This window comes from Salmo salar, chromosome ssa11 (assembly GCF_905237065.1).
Source record: "Salmo salar chromosome ssa11, Ssal_v3.1, whole genome shotgun sequence".
NCBI lineage: Eukaryota > Metazoa > Chordata > Actinopteri > Salmoniformes > Salmonidae > Salmo > Salmo salar.
Window position 1 is genome coordinate 75673835 of NC_059452.1, and position 19501 is coordinate 75693335.

The following is a 19501-nucleotide window of genomic DNA, read 5'->3' on the forward strand; positions in this document are numbered from 1 at the left end:
TATGTACATTATGACATGTGCAGTAGGCTAATTGATTTGCATGCCTGAAGTGCCTGCTATGCTAATGCACTTCCTGTTTGTCTAATTGGCCTCAAGCCCTCCTCTTAGATAGTGGAGTTCCCAGCTGGTCTTAGAATAAGCTCAAGCACTGTAGGTTACAACCCAATCAAAACACACCAGTACATGTCTTTCAGTGCTCACTGATTTTATCCACCATTGATCAATTACTGTATTCATAAGCCTTAGGAGACACTCCTCAGCCCACGGCTCCTCATTAAAAGCCCACAGGCTCCACCATCATGGCAGGGCATGACAAATGGCACTTACCCATGGCATGCTACGTGAACAGAAAGGCCTTCTGTGCCAGCATCCGCAAACAGGAAATGAGATCATGAAGGAGATCCAAAACAGTGGAGGGTACGATGGGACACACAACAGTAGCACCATTTGTGAACTGGTGGTATTTTTACTAGCCCTCAGGAGCCCAGAAGGAGTGGTTCCCAAAATAGTCTTTACCAATTTAGTATATTCATTGATGGGCAAAGTGGATCGAATGAGGGGGCTGTTTTTGACTCTCTTTTCACAGAAAATAAATTGTGTGGTACTTTATGGTCAGAAGTCCATTCAGGGTGGTAAAAGGGAGTTTCTTTTCACAGGGTGATCTTTGGAATGGTAGCTGAGTGTCACTGATGAGTAGATTGGGGTCTGCCTCCGTAGGACAACAGAATTGTGAACTGATAGTTAGGGCTTGAACCCGCCATGACTGCTACACAGCTTTATTTGACTGTGTGTCTGTCCTCTCTTTCCCTCCACAGAGGAGGTGAACCTTCTAGAAGAACTCTCGCTGCAGGTGTCCAACAGCAGCAATGCCTCCATGTCTCTGGATGCTCAGAGGTGTCTGGTGCTGCAGGTGGGACAGTACTCCACCCTGGCCCTGCCCCTAGCAGAACTCTTCACTGACGGGTAAAACTTCCCATTTACACATGCATGTACACACACACACACACACACACACACACACACACACACACACACACACACACACACACACACACACACACAAACACACACACACACTTAGACCAACACTGTGTACCGGCTTTGTGTTGTACAGGTTTTCAGATGAGTTCAGCCTATTGGTGCAGCTGCGGAGCCCTCAGCTAGACGAACACAGTGTGCTCACCCTGCTCAGCCACGACAGCCACATCCTGCTGCAGCTGCGCATCAGCGCGTACACACTCACCTTCCTCAGCACGCAACAGCGCCTCTACGAGTAAGCCTGTCTCTGTCTGTCTGCCCATCTTTATGTGTGTATTTGTGTACATGCATATGTGTTTTGACTGAGGGTGAAGCGATTTAAGGTCTGTTTTTCTAAAGCCTAGTGACAGGTTGCTTGCTCCTCTCTTCATAAGCCACAGTGGTTTGAAGCAATACATCACTGTAAGAAAGCCAACAGACTTAGCCCGAAGATGGACAGAGTCATTTTGTTGACTTTTTTTAGGTACTTTTACAGCGCATGAGATTTATATTTGAAGTGTTACTGTATTTCATTCAACTGTCATGGAAGTTAAGCCTTTTGACAGAAACTACTATTGCAGGGCCAACATTCACTACATACTTCAAATTATAGCCAAAAACAATACATAACAGTGACATACACTTGCTTCTCAGTAATGTTTTCCATACTGTATGATATTACCAATTGCATTGTTTTGACCGGATTCCCAGGTTCCCGGTCAGCAGTCTGTCTGACGACCAGTGGCACCATGTGGCTGTGAGTGTGTCATCCGCTAGACTGGCACTGTATGTGGATTGTGCCCTGGTGGAGCGTGTGGACTGGGTGTACCAGGGTATGGGAATCACCCCTGATGGTCTACTCATGGTGGGGGGCATCGTAGAGGGCTTCGAGACGCCCTTTGAGGTAAGTTCTGGACTTACCGTTCCACCTCTTAATTTCCTCTCCTCACCAGGTCCAATCTCCTTTCCTCTGTCCTCTCCCTTTCTCCTCCCCTCTTTTCTCCTTTCCTCTACTCGTCCACTCCTCTCCCTCTTCACTTCCCCCTCTCCTGCCTGTTTCCATACACACAAGAGGAGGTCTCTGCCTAAATCACTGTGCAATATATCAGCAGCACATTATGCAACATAGGCTATACAGTTTCACCGCCTGCTGTGCTGAGTGAGTCTCTAACGGATTGTCCTTGCTGTTGAATGGTGGGTTACTTATCATAGAAGAGCAGTACCGGTCTGCAGGATGTAGGTACTGTCAAACTCTGTAGCCCAGTAACACTGTGGATCAGCACACTGTATAGGAAACCATTGGTCTAGTTAGCCCCCTACACGGGAGAGGTTTAGGGAGATGAGACAGGATGGGGGCTCCTGTAGATCATCTCATCGGCCCCCGCTCCCACCACCCTCCCCCCTCCCCAGGACATATGAAGACATCCCTTTGCTGTCCAAGGCAGCAGCCAGTGCCAGTGTTTTTGAAGGATGAGCGTTAGAGCGTACAGTACGAGTGCAGAGCAGCAGGGGGGGTGGAGATGAGAGGAGAGGAGGAGAGCAGGACAGGACAGGACAGGGCAGACAGCATCTGGCTTTGTGCTCAGCTCAGCCTAGAGCCAAGATGGATTCTCCATCGCCTCGTCTCCCACTGTTGACAGGTCTCTTTGACGACCCCTCAGAGGATCGAGCTTCCTCTCTCGGAGGTGGTGACAGTCTTTTCCCGCTAGGGTCCTCTGTACTGGAACTTTAACACCTCCATTCTTCAGTAGTGCACTTAAGGACGACCAGGGGAGATAAAACACCTTCTCCTGTCTGTGTCTTGTGTTTATTGTCAGTCATCCATTTCCTTTGTCCACAGTTACAGCACAATGAAGACTGCTATACTGTAGATGCGGCCTCTGCTAGTGGGTTTTCGTGTAGGTTAAACAGGCTTTCAAATCAGTTTTACAGTATTTTGTTGTTTAACCTTTCTGGGATATGTGAGACGCTACCTCGCCAACAGCCAGTGAAATTGCAGGGCGCCAAATTCAAACAACAGAAATCTCATAATTAAAATTCCACAAACATACAAGTATTATACACCATTTTAAAGATAAACTTCTTGTTAATCCAGCCACAGTGTCAGATTTCAAAAAGGCTTTATGGGAAAAGCACACCATGCGATTATGTTAGGTCAGCGCCTAGCCACAGAAAACCATACAGCCATTTTCCAACCAAGGAGAGGTGTCACAATAGTCAGAAATAGCGTGAAAATTAATCACTTACCTTTGATGATCTTCATCTGATGGCACTCCCAGGTCTCCATGTTAGACAATAAATGTTTGTTTTGTTCGATAAAGTTCATCTTTATGTCCAAATACCTCCTTTTTGTTCGCGCATTTAGTCCAGTAATCCAAATGCACGAGGCGCGCTCACAAAATCCAGACGAAAAGTAAAAAAAGTTCCATTATAGTTCGTAGAAACATGTCAAACGATGTATATAATCAATCTTTAGGATGTTTTTATCATAAATCTTCAATAATATTCCAACCGGATAATTCCTTTGTCTTTAGAAAGGAAAGAGAACGGAGCTCGCGCTCACGGCCGTGTGCGATAAACAACTCAAGGCTTTCAGCCAGACCCCTGGTTCAAACAGCTCTTATTCGCTCCCCTTTCACAGTAGAAGCCTGAAACAATGTTCTAAAGACTGTTGACATTTAGTGGAAGCCTTAGGAAGTGCAATCTGACCCCATCGACACAGTATATTGGATAGGCAATCACTTAAAAAAAAAAAACTCAGATTTCCCACTTCCTGGTTGGATTTTTCTCAGGTTTTTGCCCGCCATATGAGTTCTGTTATACTCACAGACATTATTTTAACAGTTTTGGAAACTTTAGAGTGTTTTCTATCCAAATCTACTAATTATATGCATATTCTAGCTTCTGGGCCTGAGTAGCAGGCAGTTTACTCTGGGCACCTTATTCATCCAAGCTGCCCCCCGTTCCCAAAGAAGTTAAGGACAAGACACACCGTAATGAACTTTGGCCATCCGCAGTAGATCCCCTGCTGGATGTCTACGAACGGTGGCAATTCAACATGTAAAATCGTCAGGAAAGTTTAAGAAAATGGCGTCTGATGTTCCGTGGTCAGAGGCGGTAGGACGGCTGCTGCTTTTAACCATTCATCAGCATGGTGTGTTTCATCCTTTAGGTCTGTGAAAACACCACAGTGTCTAAATGGCACAGGGTTTGGTGAGACTGCCTTGCTACCTCTCTAGGTTTATGCCCATCCCGTACTAAAAGAGGATTAGTCTACCGGAAGAGGAGTTGATTGGTTTTGGATGAGAAGATAAGATATGGAGTCATGTTGAAGGAGCAGGTTTTGCGAGTGGATAAGGAAGAGTGCTAGTCTAGGTGGTAAAGTGGGTGGATAAGGAAGAGTGCTAGTCTAGGTGGTAAAGTGGGTGGATAAGGAAGAGTGCTAGTCTAGGTGGTAAAGTGGGTGGATAAGGAAGAGCGCTAGTCTAGGTGGTAAAGTGGGTGGAAAAGTTAATGCACCAGGAAGTTAAGACAGAGAGCCTTAGAGAGCCCAGTGCCCTGCCAGGACCCCCTCCAACACACTCAGACGTATAGATTTTCATTTCAACATTGGTTCATTTAGTTTAGTCTACAACACATATTAGTTTAGTCATGGCACATTAGGATCCAAAAAATACACACACACCCACACTCTTTCTCTCTATATATATTTGCTTCCCTCTCATTCTCTCACGCAGTGCAAGTTTTCAACAGAATTATTGAGTCCATATTTCAAGCGATACATTTCTTTGTTTGGTTTGGCTCTGTAGTTACAAGTCAGATTTTGTCATCATTAACAGTTTGATGCGTAAACTTAAGGAATGTATGGTCTGAGTCTGTAGCTAACACATAGAAACATTAGCATTTTACCCTGACTGCATAATGTTTACATTCTTAAAAAAAAATGAATGACCTCTGGTGCTCTTTGTCTGCGGCGAATGGCGATTTCCATCTTGCATTTTAGGTAGCATGTGTAACATTTAACCACACACGCTGACTCACACTTCTTCTAAACATACAGTAGCTTGGGGGCAGTAGAAAACTATCTGGCGTAGATCGATGTCTGTAGATGTCTCTCCAGTCTGTCGGTCATATTTGTCTCAGTGTCTCAGAGACCCCGACTGAGGAAGGGTCCTCTGGGGATTCTGTCTGCACACGGTGACCTTTTGTGACCTCTGGGGGGTCAGGTTAGTGTGTTGACGGCTCTGTCTCCACAGGGCCAACTCCGACAGCTGACGTTCCTGATGGGCGACCCAGACGCCGCCCACCACCACTGCACTCTCCACCCTGTCCAGTGTGGTGGGGCTGCCTCCAAGCCCCCCCGCTCACCACGGACCGACCACACTATGGAGGTATGCTGCAGCTCTCAACTCACAGTACCTTCCTCGTAACGTCCTCGTAACGTTGGTCACATGCACCAAATACAACCGTGCAGAGTTAAAAAGTAAGGCAAATATTTGCTAAATAAAAACAATAAAAAGGAAAGAGTAACACAATAAAAACAATAACGAGGAGTACCAGTACCAAGTCCATGTGCATGCGTATGAGGTAGTTGAGGTAATTGTGGGTAGGGGTAAAAGTGACTAGGCAATTAGGATATATAATAAACAGAGTAGCGGCAGCGTGTGTGTGTGCGCGTGCATGCGTGCGTGCATTGGAAATCTTTTCAGCCTCCTGAGGGAGAAGAGGCGTTGTCATGCCCTCTTCACGACTGTGTTGGTGTGTTTGGACCATGATAGGTCTTTAGTGATGTGGATACCGAGGAGCTTGGAGCCCTTGACCCGCTCTACTACAGCCCCATTAATGTGAAAGGGGGTGTGTTCGGGCCTCCATTTCCTGTAGTCCACGATAAGCTCCTTTGTCTTGCCCACATTGAGGGAGAGGTTATTGTCCTGGCACCACACTGCCAGGTCTCTGACCTCCTGCCTATAAGCTGTCTCAACGTGTTTTTTTATCAGGCCTACCACCGCCGTGTCGTCTGCAAACTTAATGAGGGTGTTGGAGTCGTGTGCGGCCATGCATTCGTGAGTGAACAGGGAGTACAGGATGGGACTGAGCACACGTCCCCGTGTTGAGAGTCAGCGTGGCGGATGGGGTATTGCCTACCCTCACCACCTGGGGGCGGCCAGTCAGGAAGTCCAGGATCCAGTTGCAGAGGGAGGTATCCAGTCCCAGGGTTCTTAACTTAGTGAGCTTGGAGGGCACTATGGTGTTGAATGCTGAGCTGTAGTCAATGAGTGTGTTATTTTTGTCCAGGTGGGAAAGGGAAGTGTGGAGCGCAATAGAGATTGTGTCATCTGTGAATCTGTTGGGGTGGTATGAGAATTGGAGTGAGTCCAAGGTTTCTGGGATAATGGTGTTGATGTGACCCATGACCAGCTTTTCAAAGCATTTGATGGCTACAGATGTGAGTGCTACGGGGCGGTAGTCATTTAGACAGGTTACCGTGGCATTCTTAGGCACTGGGACTATGGTGGTTTGCTTGAAACATGTAGGTATTACAGATTGGGTCAGAGAGAGTTTGAAAATGTCAGTGAAGACACTTGCCAGCTGATCAGCGCATGCTCTGAGTACGCATCCTGGTAATCTGTATGAGGCCTTGTGAATGTTAACCTGTTTAAAGGTCTAATATTAGTTACGGAGAGCATCATACAGTCGTCCGGAACAGCTGGTGCTCTCAATCATGGTTCAGTGTCGCTTGCCTCTAAGCGAGCATAGAAGGCTCGTTTCACTGGGCAGCTCTCGGCTGGGTTTCCCTTTGTAATCCGTGATAGTTTACAAGCCCTGCCACATCCGATGAGCGTCAGAGCTGGTGTAGTAGGATACAATCTTAGTCCTGTATTGATGCTTTGCCTGTTTGATGGTTCGTCAGAGGGCGTAGCGGGATTTCTTATAAGCGTCCGGATTAGTGTCTTGCTCCTTGAAACTGGCAGCTCTAGCCTTTTGCTCAGTGTGGATGTGGCCTGTAATTCATGGCTTCTGGTTTAGTCACTGTGGAGACAACGTCGTGAATGCACTTATAAATTAATTCGGTGACTGATGTGGTAAACTCCTCAATGTCATCGGATGAATCCCGGAACGTGGAGGGCAGGGGAGAGCGCTGTATGAGTCTCTGTGTGTGAAGTACATAGTTGCACGGGTGACATACTGGTAGAAATGAGTTCAAACGGATTTCAGTTTTCCTGCATAGAAATCACCGGCCACTATGAGCGCCGCCTCTGGATGAGCATTTTCTTGTTTGCTTATGGTCTTATGTAGCTGGTTGAGTGCGGCCTTAATGCCAGCATCGGTTTGTGGTGGTAAATAGACAGCTACGAAAAATACATGCTCTACAATGTACGGTCGACAGCTTATCATGAGGTATTCTAACTCAGGTGAACAGAACCTCCAGACTTCCTTAATATTACAGATTGCGCACCAGCTGCTGGTATTAAAGAGACTCACACCGCCACCCCTGACCTTACCGGACTATGCCGCTCTGTCCTGCCAATGCATAGAAAAACCAGCTAGATGTATATTATCCATGTCCTTGTTCTACCATGAATAGTATAGTATATTACAGTTCTTAATGTTCTGTTGATAGGATAGTCTCGAGCGGTTCTCGTCCAGTTTGTTTACTTGTATTTGCACATTCGCCAATAGAACAGAGGCTAGAGGCGATTTATCCCAAAAACTATTTCACAACACTTTTACAGTGTTAGTTTCATCAGGTGTTGCACAATATGATATAAAACACAGGAAAAACATAATTTTGACTCCTGGGCCTTAAACAACATAAAGGGAGGGAGAGGGGAACGCTTAGGAAAGATTGAGGTAATGTTGATGGTAGAAGTACTGTAGTGTGCTGGAGTTAAAGGGGGCCAGGTGTCTATCAGAGGGCTGTGTGCAGACACATAGACTCCAGGAGGTTTGATCCAGTTGATGAATTTCATTTCTCTTGAGTGGTTGTGTCCCAAATGGCACCCTATTCCCTGTGTCGTGCACGACCTTTGCAATTTGAGACGTAGCCAGGGTGTTTCCTTGTTCATTAGTTTTCCACTGTACTGTTTAAATGTACTCTCTTTCCACCCAGGAGTTCCTGCTATCCTCAAATGACCTGGAAGACCTGTTAGAGCAATCCAAGGATTCCTCTTTCTTGGATGTGGGGGAGACTGTGAGTATGATGCTCTATCCTAAATCCAGCCAAATTTATTTATGTATTTAAACCTTTATTTAACCAGGAAAATACCCTTGAGGTTAGAAACCTTTCTTGTAAACGGGGGACCTGGCAAATGCACTATGCTGTTTTACCTGCCATGATTAAGAGGGAAACAGCCCTGTGTCTGGATTCACAGATGTGGGGCTTCTCTTGGGCTTGGCTTGGCACGGGATGCACTTTGTTGCATTACCGTGATACATTTAATCAAGGCATCTGGCCAGCAGTATAGGCTACACGGTGTAGACTTTAGAATAGGCCCCAGCTGTAGCGGCAGCCACAGCCAGACCTGCCCTGGTTTTTCATTTATCCCATTATAAACACGACTGTTCTGTTTTGTTCCATCATAGACAGGGAGGACTGTGGTTAATCAGCATTGTGGGTCTGAGGCCCCAACCAGCCCTGCTTAACCTTGGCTGACCGCTGTCTGTGTGTGCACATGTGCGTGCATGCGTGCCTGCTTGCGTTTTAAGATTATAGGCACACTGAAAGCATTATACACTGAGTGAACAAAACATTAGGAACACCTTCCTAATATTGAGTTGTATCCCCCCTTTTGACTTCAGAACAGTCTCAATTCATCAGGGCATGGACTCTACAAGGTGTTGAAAGCATTCTACAGGGATGCTGGCCCATGTTGACTCCAATGCTTCCCATAGTTGTGTCAAGTTGGCTGGATGTCCTTAGGGTGGTGGACCATTCTTGATACACATGGGAAACTGTTGAGCGTGAAGAATCCAGCAGTGTTGTAGTTCTTGCCACAAACTGCTGCGCCTGGCACCTACTACTATACCCTGTTCAAAGGCACTTCAATATTTTTTTGTCTTGCCCATTCACCTTCTGAATGGAACACATACACAATCCATGTCTCATTTGTCTCAAGGCTAATCAATTATTATTTAATCTGTCTCCTCCCCTTCATCTACACTGATTTTAAGTGGATTTAACAAGTGACATCAATAAGGGATCATAGCTTTCACCAGTCAGTCTGTCAAGGAAAGAGCATTTGTTCATAATGTTTTGTACCCTCCGTGTAAGCGTTATGATGAATAACAAATGCATCGGGGGGGAAATTAAAATGTGGATATATGGGAACACAAGGAGATCTTCTCTCAACAATTCATCCTACATACATAAGTTGCCTAAATCATTTTCACTTGGATCCTAAGAATAACAGTATATCACAACTATGTCAGATCTTAATTTGACCCATTTCGATGCAGGAGACAAATAATCCTGCAGCAGAAGGATTTGAATGAATATTTAGATTCGCCACCAAGGGGAAGCTGGAAGCGGTGTTTATATGATATACAATGCAGTACCGTATCTACATTGTACCTTAAGCTGGGTATAAATACAACAGAACTCATTGGAAAGCCCCACCCCATGGCCCAACTAACAATTCATACCACTCCAATGGTGGTCCCAACAGCGCGCAAAAAAATGGGCATGGCCGGGGGCATGACTCTTAAATATAGGATGGCATCTGTGATTTGGCTATGCATACTGTAAGCCTATTAGATGGACTGGAATTAGGCACCTCTTTCAAACCATGAAGCTGGGAGAGAACACGTGGTGGTTCACTGATTTGTGCAGGACAGTGATTTAATAGGCTAATAAGTGTACTGTCCACATGAAAAAAATACTATAGTGTATACTATGGCAGGAATACTGTAGTATTCACTGTAGTGTTTTTGCAGATTGAAGTAGGTGGGTCTGGGCAGGGGAGGTGTTGTGAATTTTTTGTGTGTGTCTATGTTGTTGTTGTGTATGTTTATAAATAAAATCATAGCAAAAAAAATACTGTAGTATTGACTGTAGTGTTTAGTTTACTATAGTATAAATAATGTAGTAAAAAAGTAGTATGTACTATAGTAATTACTGTAGTGTTTATGCAGACTAGTATTTTTGCTGACTGTAGTTTTTACTCTAGTGTTTTTGCAGACTGTAGCACAGTATAGTTTTCTGTAACCTGTGGGTAGGTAGGACTGGGTTCAGAACTAAGAGTTCAGAGATTTTGCTATTTTCTATAACCTGTAGGAAATAATATGGTCTATACTTGGCAATATGGTCTCTACTTGGTTCAGCATCAGCCAGGGGACCAGGAACCACCGGCCTGAGAAGGGAGACAAAATGAAGGTGAAATACGGTAGTATCTGGGTAGCTGTAACCTATACGTCACCTCGTTGACCCTCCGGAGAACCTTGAACGGCCCCACAAACTGGGGGCTCAGCTTCTCGCAGGGCAGGCGGAGTGGTAGGTTCCTGGTGGAGAGCCAGACGCGATCACCAGGATGGAACACGGACACCTCACTGCGGTGGCGATCCACCTGCTCTTTCTGGCGACAGACGGCTTGCTGGAGCCTCACGCTAAACCTCCTCTGCGTGCCGGAACCAATCATCCACCGCAGGGGCCTCAGTCTGGCTAGGAGCCAGGGCCGGCTGATAACCCAGAACACACTGGAAGGGAGTAAGACTGGTGGAGGAGTGAAGTAATGCATTCTGGGCGTATTCCGCCCAGAGAAGGAATCGGGCCCACTCCCTCTGCCTGTCCTGGCAGTGACTCCTCAGGAACCTCCCCAGCTCCTGGTTCATCCTCTCCACCTGCCCATTGGACTGAGGCCGGTACCCGGAAGTGAGGCTGACCGTGACCCCTCAGTTTCTCCATGAAAGCTCTCCATACCAGTGACGTGAATTGGGGGCCACGGTCGGAGACGATGCCCTCCGGAAGGCCATAGTGCCGGAAGACCTCCTGGAACAGTGCCACAGCGACCTGGAGAGTGGTAGGGAGACCAGAGAGAGGAATAAACCGGCATGATTTAGAAAATCTGTCCACAACCACAAGAATGGTGGTGAAACCATCAGAGGGGAGATCAGTAACAAAGTCAATGGACAGATGAGACCAGGGACGCTGAGGCACGGGAAGGAGTTTTCCTGCTGGAGCGTGCAAGGGAGACTTAGTTTGGGCACACACAGAACAGGAGTTGATGTAGCGAGTAACGTCTTGCGCCAAGGTTGGCCACCAATACTTTTCAGAGGGTGATTGTATAGTACGGGTGATCCCAAGATGTCCAGCGACGATAGCGGTGTATGCCCAGGTCAGCAACCAAACCCTTATCCCCATGGGAATGTAGATGCGCTCAGGAGGACAGGTAGTGGGAGCGGGTTCCCTCTCCAGAGCCTGGCGGATGTCCACACCACAGGGGCTACAACACGAGGGAAAAGGAAAACAGGTACTCCGGCATTCGGGTGACCAGTCCGTGATTCTCATCCTAGACCATGAGATGGTGGGGTTATGGCATTGGAGACATGGGAGGCCGAGGATGATCTTGTGAGCTGGTGCACTAATGATGAAGAATGGGATGTTTTCCTGATGAATGGACTTCATGATGAGGGTGAGTGATGGTGATGTGTGCCATGGTTCCGGATCCTAGTGGCCGATTATCAAGGGCTTGAACCAGAAACGGAGAGGACAGCGGGTATGTTCAGAGAGGAGGTAAGGCTCTGGTCAGTAAAGTTCCCCGCGGCACCAGAATCTACTTGCGCTGTAGAAACAGTACATGAGGGACAGCCAGCTAGTGTAATCGACAACAAAAAGGGTTTAGCAGAAACTGATGAAGATGAGATATTAAGTTGCCCCAGGAGGTGGATGATCACGTGAACGTCCCTCTGCGTTCGTGGATCCCGAGTTGGGACGTACCGGACACTGCTGAAGCTGGTGCCCCCCTTGACCACAATAGAGAGAGCCTCAGCTGTCTCCATCTGCATTGCTCTGCCGCGGGGAGGCGTGTGACCCCTACCTACATAGGTTCAGGATCTGCTACAGAGTGTTCACGGAGGGAAGGAGAGAAGTGATGTGGGTACCGACGCTCCCGAAGTAGATTATCCAACCGGATGGCCATCGTGATGAGTGTGCCAAGGAGAGGTTGTCATCACGACATGCCAGTTCCGTTTGGACCTCCTCGCGCAGTCCTCTTCGGAATAGCGTATGGAGCGGCAGCTCATCCCATCCGCTGGATGATGCTACTGTCCGGAAGGTGAGAATGTACTTGGCAGTGGTCTGATCATCCTGCCGTAGTTGGAGTAGGCGCTCACCTCCCTCTCTGTAGATAATCAAAAATACCTCTGAACAGAGCCATGAACCCCTCAAACGAAGCCAGCGCCTCCTCTCCTCTCTCCCATACGGCCGTAGCCCACTCCAACGCCCGCCCAGTCAGCAGAGAAATAACCGTGGCAACCTTGGACCTCTCGGTGGTGGGAGCTCCCATCTGATGCGCAAAATAGAGGTAGCACAGGAGTAGGAAGCCACGGCATTTAGATGGGGTTCCATCATATTTATCTGGGAGGGACAAACAGGCATCGCTGACCTGGGTGGACTGCTGAATGGACTGATGTGCTCGCTTGCTGGGTCGACTGGTGGCAAAGCATCCTCCGCTAGTGGAAGTCAACGCCTCTCGGGCATGTTCGAAACGTTGAAGAACCTCTTCCATAGCCATCCCCAGTTATGCCAGCTGGTCGTGGTGCTTACGAAGTAGGTATCCCGGTTTGTCAACCGTCTGGGAGATGTTCTGATTTCCTGCTGCTTCCATTTGGTGAGGCAGTATTCTGTAATGTGGACGTTGGGAAGCAAGTGCAGGTGGTGAGTTTAATAATAAACGGAACATAACAAGAAACACAAGTAGCGAACAGACATGAAACACATAGTCAATACTGCCAGGGGAATGGAACTAAGGGAGTGACAGATATAGGGGAGGTAATTAGTGAAGTGATGGAGTCCAGGTGTACCTAATGATGAAGCGCAGGTGCGTGTAATGATGAATGCTGGGACTGGTGGTTAGTAAACCGGTGACTTCGATCGCCGGAGGGAGGAGCGGGGCTAAAAAGTTACTTGCTGATGAGATGAAACATTAAGGGTGCCAAAAATACCTTTTTCAAATAATGCACAATTTCTTCCAGAAAACTGTTGAAATTAAAAAATAATTTGCTATCCACATATGTATGTCTTTGGTTTGCAGTTGAACAAAACAAAAACCTCTCAATAATTTACTAAATGTTAGCTTTTTCCACAAAGAAATCCTAAAATGATTCTCCTTTACTTTGGAATTGAACTCAACTGTGGTGAGTTAAAGGTGCCTGTAATATAAAAATCACTTGTTGAAGCAGTTTGAATAGAGAAAAGGACTCATTCTCCTGTTTTGTGTCAATGTCTGTACCGCAATGAGCATGAAGAAAAGAAAGAAAACCAGAGAATTATCTGAGGTCAGACAAAATATTGTAGCCAAGCATGGACAATCTCAAGGTTACAAGTCCATCTCCAGAGACCTTGATGTTCCTGTTTCCACCGTATGTAATGTTATCAATAGGTTCAAGACCCATGCCACTGTAGCCAACCTCCCTGGATGTGGCTGCAAGAGAGAACTTGATGGAAGATTGCAGCGGAGGATTGTTCGAATGGTGGAGAAAGCACCTCGATCAACTGCCACACAGATTCAAGCTAACCTTCAGACACAAGGTACAAAAGTATCAACTCGCACCTTCCGTTGCCAATTCAATGAAAGGGGGTTATATGATGGGAGAACCAGGAGGACCCCACTACTGAGAGAGAGAGACATAAGAAAGCCTGACTTCAATTTGCCAAAACACACCTGAACATGCCAAAATCCTTCTGGGACAATATCCTGTAGACAGATGAGACCAAATTAGAGATTTTTGGTAAGGCACACCATCTCTATGTTGCAGAAAACAAAATGAAGCCTTCCACGAAAATAACACCTTCCCGACAGTCAAACATGGAGGAGGTTCAGTGACGTGTTGGGGTTGCTTTGCTGCCTCTGGCACTGGGTGCCTTAAACATGTGCACGGCATCATGAAATCAAGAGAATACTAAGGCATTTTGGAGCGCAATGTCAGACCCAGTGTCAGAAACCTGCTTCTCAGTCAAAGCATTTCGCTACACCCGCAATAACATCTGCTAAACATGTGTATGTGACCAATGAAATTAGATTTGACGGTCATGGGTCTTCCAGCAGGACAATGACCCCAAACACACTTCAAAAAGCCCACAGGAATGGTTCAAGACAAAATGCTGGACTGTTCTGAAGTGGCCAGCAATGAGTCCAAATCTAAATCCCATTGTAAACTCTGTGGAGAGATCTGAAAACAGCATTTAGGAGAAGGCACCGTTCAAATCTGGGAGAACTGGAGCAGTTTACACAAAAGGAGTGGGCCAAACTGCCAGTACAGAGGTGCAGGATGCTCATCAATGGCTATAGGAAGCGCTTGATTGCAGTTATTTTGACCAAAGGCTGTGCTACCAAATATTAACTCTAAGCTGTCAGTAATTTTGTCGAAGACATTTCTGTTTATTTTCTGAATTAAATGGATATATTAAGTTCTGAATCAAAAACAAAGGTTCTGTAATATTAACAGCGGAATAAGGAATTGTGGAGACCAAATACATATTAGCTAAGGTCATAGTAAACATAGCTACTATGTTAGTAAACCCACAACAATCATGCAGTACAGCGTACAGTCAGCAAGCAGTTTAGCAGTTACACCAGCGGACCCCGTGTCAATAAATGAATAAAACCAAAAGCTTACCTTGACATGGAAGAGTTCCAATGTTGGATAGCCATAGCCAGCTAGCTAACATAGCATCCCTCTCTGTTTGAGCCGGGTGTTTGAGTAGACTAAACTAGCTAGCTGCATTCGGCTAGCTAAGTGGAAGTGAAAAAAAATACAACAAAATATAGCTAGCTCTCTCTTTTTCTTTCTCTCTCTATCTCTCTCTTCTCTTCTCCTTCATTTTTGAAGAAATGTATTTATTCAAAACTGTTCAACTATTGTCTCTCTCTTTGAGTCAACCACTCACCACATTTTATGCACTGCAGTGCTAGCTAGCTGTAGCGTATACTTTCAGTACGAGATTCATTCTCTGATTATTTGATTGGGTGGACAACATGCCAGTTCATGCTGCAAGAGCTCTGATAGGTTGGAGGACGTCCTCCGGAAGTTGTCATATTACTGTGTAAGTCTATGGAAGGGAGTGAGAACCATGAGCCTCCTAGGTTTTGTACTGAAGTCAATGTACCCAGAGGAGGATGGAAACTAGCTGTCCTCCGGCTACACCATGGTGCTACCCTACAGAGTGCTGTTGAGGCTAGTGGGACTGCCACACTCCTTAAAAAATACCTTAAATAATAATAGGCTTGTATAGTATTATGATCATACAGTATAATAACGATTGAGGCGAAGCCTAAAAATATGCCATTTAGTGGGAGGATTTTAACATTAACACATGGGTGTGGCAAAGTGCCAGATTCTTGAATGATAATGACCAAATCATTAGCTGTGTTCGAATACCCATACTAACATACTGTATACTACATACTTAATGAATATATACTACATACTATATATAATTAGTTCATTTTAGTATACTGTAAACAAACAGTTTCCTTTCAGTTGAGTGTACTAGTGCTTCGCCTGTCTACCGGGAGTTGATGCTGTTGCTATGCAACCTCTTGTTAGCTTGATAGCCTAACAAATTACTAGCTAGACTTCTGGTGTGTTTGTAAATTCAATCTGGAGTGCCAGAGTGCGCTCTGGGTGTTCGTAAATTCAGGGCGTTGTCAGATTGTCAGTTCGTAAATTCGGAGCGTTCAGAGCGCACACTAGACGCTCTGGCCGAGGAGTAGGGTAGATCCGAGCGTTCTGACCTTCTGACCTCACAACGGCAGTCAAGCACCCAAGCTAACTGGCTAACTTGCTAACTACTTCCAGACACAAATGAGAGAACAGATCACTCTGACCAATTTACTCGCCCTAGCAGTGCTGGTTATGCAGTTTTCATGTTATCCAGGGCGTTGGTGACTATAACTGTGCTGCTGGCAACAATTTAAATACGTTTTTTTGATGACGTTTACTGACACCGGCCACATTCAACGGGTGTTGAGCGTTTGTAAATTCATCAGTTATTCTGCACTCTGACACAGTCAGAAGAGAGTGCTCTGAAATTTGAGTAGATAGCCAGAGCAAATGTATGAACACACCCGAGCTACTATATCACTTTGCTAAGCTATGAATGATGTGAATAATCAAGTCAATAAACATTGGGTAGTTAGTTAGATAGCATAAAGTAACTATACTGGCAAATTCAATGTATTATTAGCCAACTAACGTTACAGTAGGCGTTACAGTAGCCAACTAACAGTAGCCAACGTTACAGTAGCCAACTAACGTTACAGTAGCCAACTAACGTTACCCACTACATACTGCTGTAACGATATGCTATGCGGTTCGTAGCGTAGCTAACAAATTGTCAACCAACATAATGTGTTACGTAACTTATTTGAAACGTCATTACTTTATTACATTGCTCAACAATTTCTTAACATTTGTCATGAGTTAAAGCAACGAATTTGTATCCGCTCTCGTTGGACATCAGCTGCATATTTTCCTCCATTTTCTTCAAATCTGAAAATGTTGTGAAGCCACACCCATTTCTGAAGAATTGCATTATGGACCCTTAAAGCACGGAAAGTGTCCATTGCTTGTATAATTCATATTTTTTGAATGTAGTACGACATCCGGGAACTTTTGGCATGCTAACTATATCCATACTATGACTATTAAACATACTACATACTCAATTTACGTCACAAAAAGTATGGTTAGTGCGGTTAGTATGAGTATTGTCGCATGATTTTAGAGACAGGGTGGGTGCGAATTGCAACAATGTGGGTGGTGAAATCAGCTGTTCAACAAGTTGTTCAATCAGCAGTCAATCAACTGATGGCCCAAATCAGTGCATCATCTCAGTCGGGGAAAAACAAACAGTAGCCTATTATCAGTTTTCACCTTTCACCTAGCATGAAGAATGTACTGGAATATAATCAAATAACAAGGGGCCTATTGCAGCCGTCGATGGTACTAGGTTATCGCCAGCTGATAAACCATCAATACGCGCTACGTTCACCCCAGTGGAGGCTGCTAAGGGGAGGATGGCTCATAATAATGGCTGGAATGGAGCAAATGGAATGGCATCAAACACATAGAAACCATGTCTTTTTTGTACAGTACCAGTCAAAAGTTTGGACACACTTACTCATTCAAAGGTTTTTCTTTATTTTTACTATTTACTACATTGTAGAATAATAGTGAAGACATCAAAACAATGAAAAAAGACATATGGAATCATGTAGTAACCAAAAAAGTGTTAAACAAATCTAAATATATTTTAGATTTTAGATTCTTCAAAGTACCCACCCTTTGCCTTGATGACAGCTTTACACACTCTTGGCATTCTCTCAACCAGCTTCACCTGGAATGCTTTTCCAACAGTCTTGAAGGAGTTCCCACATATGCTGAGCACTTGTTGGCTGCTTTTCCTTCACTCTGCCGTCCAGCTCATCCCAAACCATCTCAATTAGATTGAGGTCAGGTGATTGTGGAGGCCAGGTCATCTGATGCAGCACTCCATCGCTCTCCTTCTTGGTCAAATAGCCCTTACACAGCCTGGAGGTGTGTTGGGTCATTGTCCTGTTGAAAAACAAATGATAGTCCCACTAAGCGCAAACCAGATGGGATGGCGTATCTCTGCAGAATACTGTTGTAGGTGAAACCATATGTGTTATTTCATAGTTTTGATGTCTTCACTATTATTCTACAATGTAGAAAATAGTAAAAATAAAGAAAAACCCTTGAATTATTAGGAATAATTATTATTAACTTTTGACCGGTAGTGTATATTAATTGATTCTTGAAGATTGTAACTTTGAAATGTCTCATCAGAACCCACAATATAAACTTGTTTTTCTCCTTTTTTGTAAACAATGTAATTGTAAACAAGGACTATATAGCCTCAAAACATGATTAAAACCTCTGTATCATTTTGATATCATGGATGGTCAGTTTGTCTATCAATTTGAGATTGGCTCATTTCTTTAGCCCCATCCCTCAGCTGTTTACCGAAACAGTGGCTGGTTAAGCACTTTGCTATTGTTTGAACTACAGATTACCCGTGTAAGAATAAAACTTTCAAAAACATTTCAAATCATGCTATGCCATGTCAGCAGAACAGCGTTACCATGCCAACTACATCTACAACACTTCCTCCCCTCTTTTGGCTTTCTGCTAGAAGGAATGTTACTTCTAAGCACAGGAGGTTGGTGGCACCTTAATTGGGGAGGACGGGCTGGTAGTAATGGCTGGAGTGGAATTGGTGGAATGGTATCATATACATCACACCCATGGTTTCCATGTGTTTGATGCCATTCTATCTACTCCGTTCCAGCCATTATTATGAGCCGTCCTCCCATCAGCAGCCTCCACTGCTTCTAAGGCAGCACATGTTGAAGGCTCCAGCCCTAAAACCTGAAAGAGTTCCATATGGCACCCTATTCCCTACATTGGGCACTCATTTTGACCAGGGCCCATAGTAGTAGTGCACTATATAGGGAATAGGGTGCCATTTGGGACACAGCCAACATTACCAGCATCTGTTTTTTCTTTGACCAAGGTCTGCCTGCCTCTCTGTTCTCTCCGCTCTTTGAAGCCGAGGCCTCTGTGGTCTGTGACTGTCGGAGCCTGTTCTGCTGTTGCTGTTCCTGGCTTTGATGCATGTTCCGTCTGGGACCTCGGCTCTCTTGACTGGTGCTCCCTGAGGTGCTCCCTAGTTAATCATCAACTCCCACAATGCACCCTAAAAATATGAAACAGTCCTGGAGGTCAGGGACCTTGGGTAAAGACATCATTACTAAAAACCAAAGCAAGGAGTTTTAACATTAGCTGATGGTTTTGAACCTTCATAACCCCGCCCAGTCTTAACATCAGCAAACATCAGTCTGAGACTCTTGAATTGGAGTTTCTCATTGTGTCATTGTGAGTTGTTCACAACTTCACTACTGTTCTAGTCCCAAGCGGGGATGCAGTCCTAATTTTAAAGTTTTGCCTGTTATGTTTAGGATTACATGCCTCACAATTTCTGCTTGACAGTGCATGACAATGTTTATGTGTGTGTGTGCGTGTGTCTGTGTGTTGCGTGCGTGGGTGTTGTGTGTGTGTGTGTGGTGAGTGTCTAATACCAGCAACGTTTTGTGGCAGACAAGTTCCAGTCCAACAGGCTGGAAGCCATGTGGTTTTATAAATGGTTTAGATCTAGCTAACACTTTGTCCCTAAGGCTACATCTGTCAGAGAGAAACATGGACATATTTCTGCGGTTAAGAAATATTACACAATATACAGGGTCGT

The 19501-nt window shown here is 45.2% G+C and overlaps 1 protein-coding gene across 1 annotated transcript in view; it reads left to right on the forward strand.

Annotated features, from left to right (window-relative positions):
• LOC106563133 (collagen alpha-1(I) chain) overlaps nucleotides 1–19501 on the forward strand; it is a 143542-nt gene that overhangs the window by 48418 nt on the left and 75623 nt on the right. The window contains exons 2-6 of the mRNA XM_045689931.1: nucleotides 816–963; nucleotides 1115–1273; nucleotides 1729–1921; nucleotides 5274–5408; nucleotides 8129–8209. Of these exons, the coding sequence (XP_045545887.1) occupies nucleotides 816–963; nucleotides 1115–1273; nucleotides 1729–1921; nucleotides 5274–5408; nucleotides 8129–8209 (716 nt within the window). The remainder of the gene's footprint in view (nucleotides 1–815; nucleotides 964–1114; nucleotides 1274–1728; nucleotides 1922–5273; nucleotides 5409–8128; nucleotides 8210–19501) is intronic.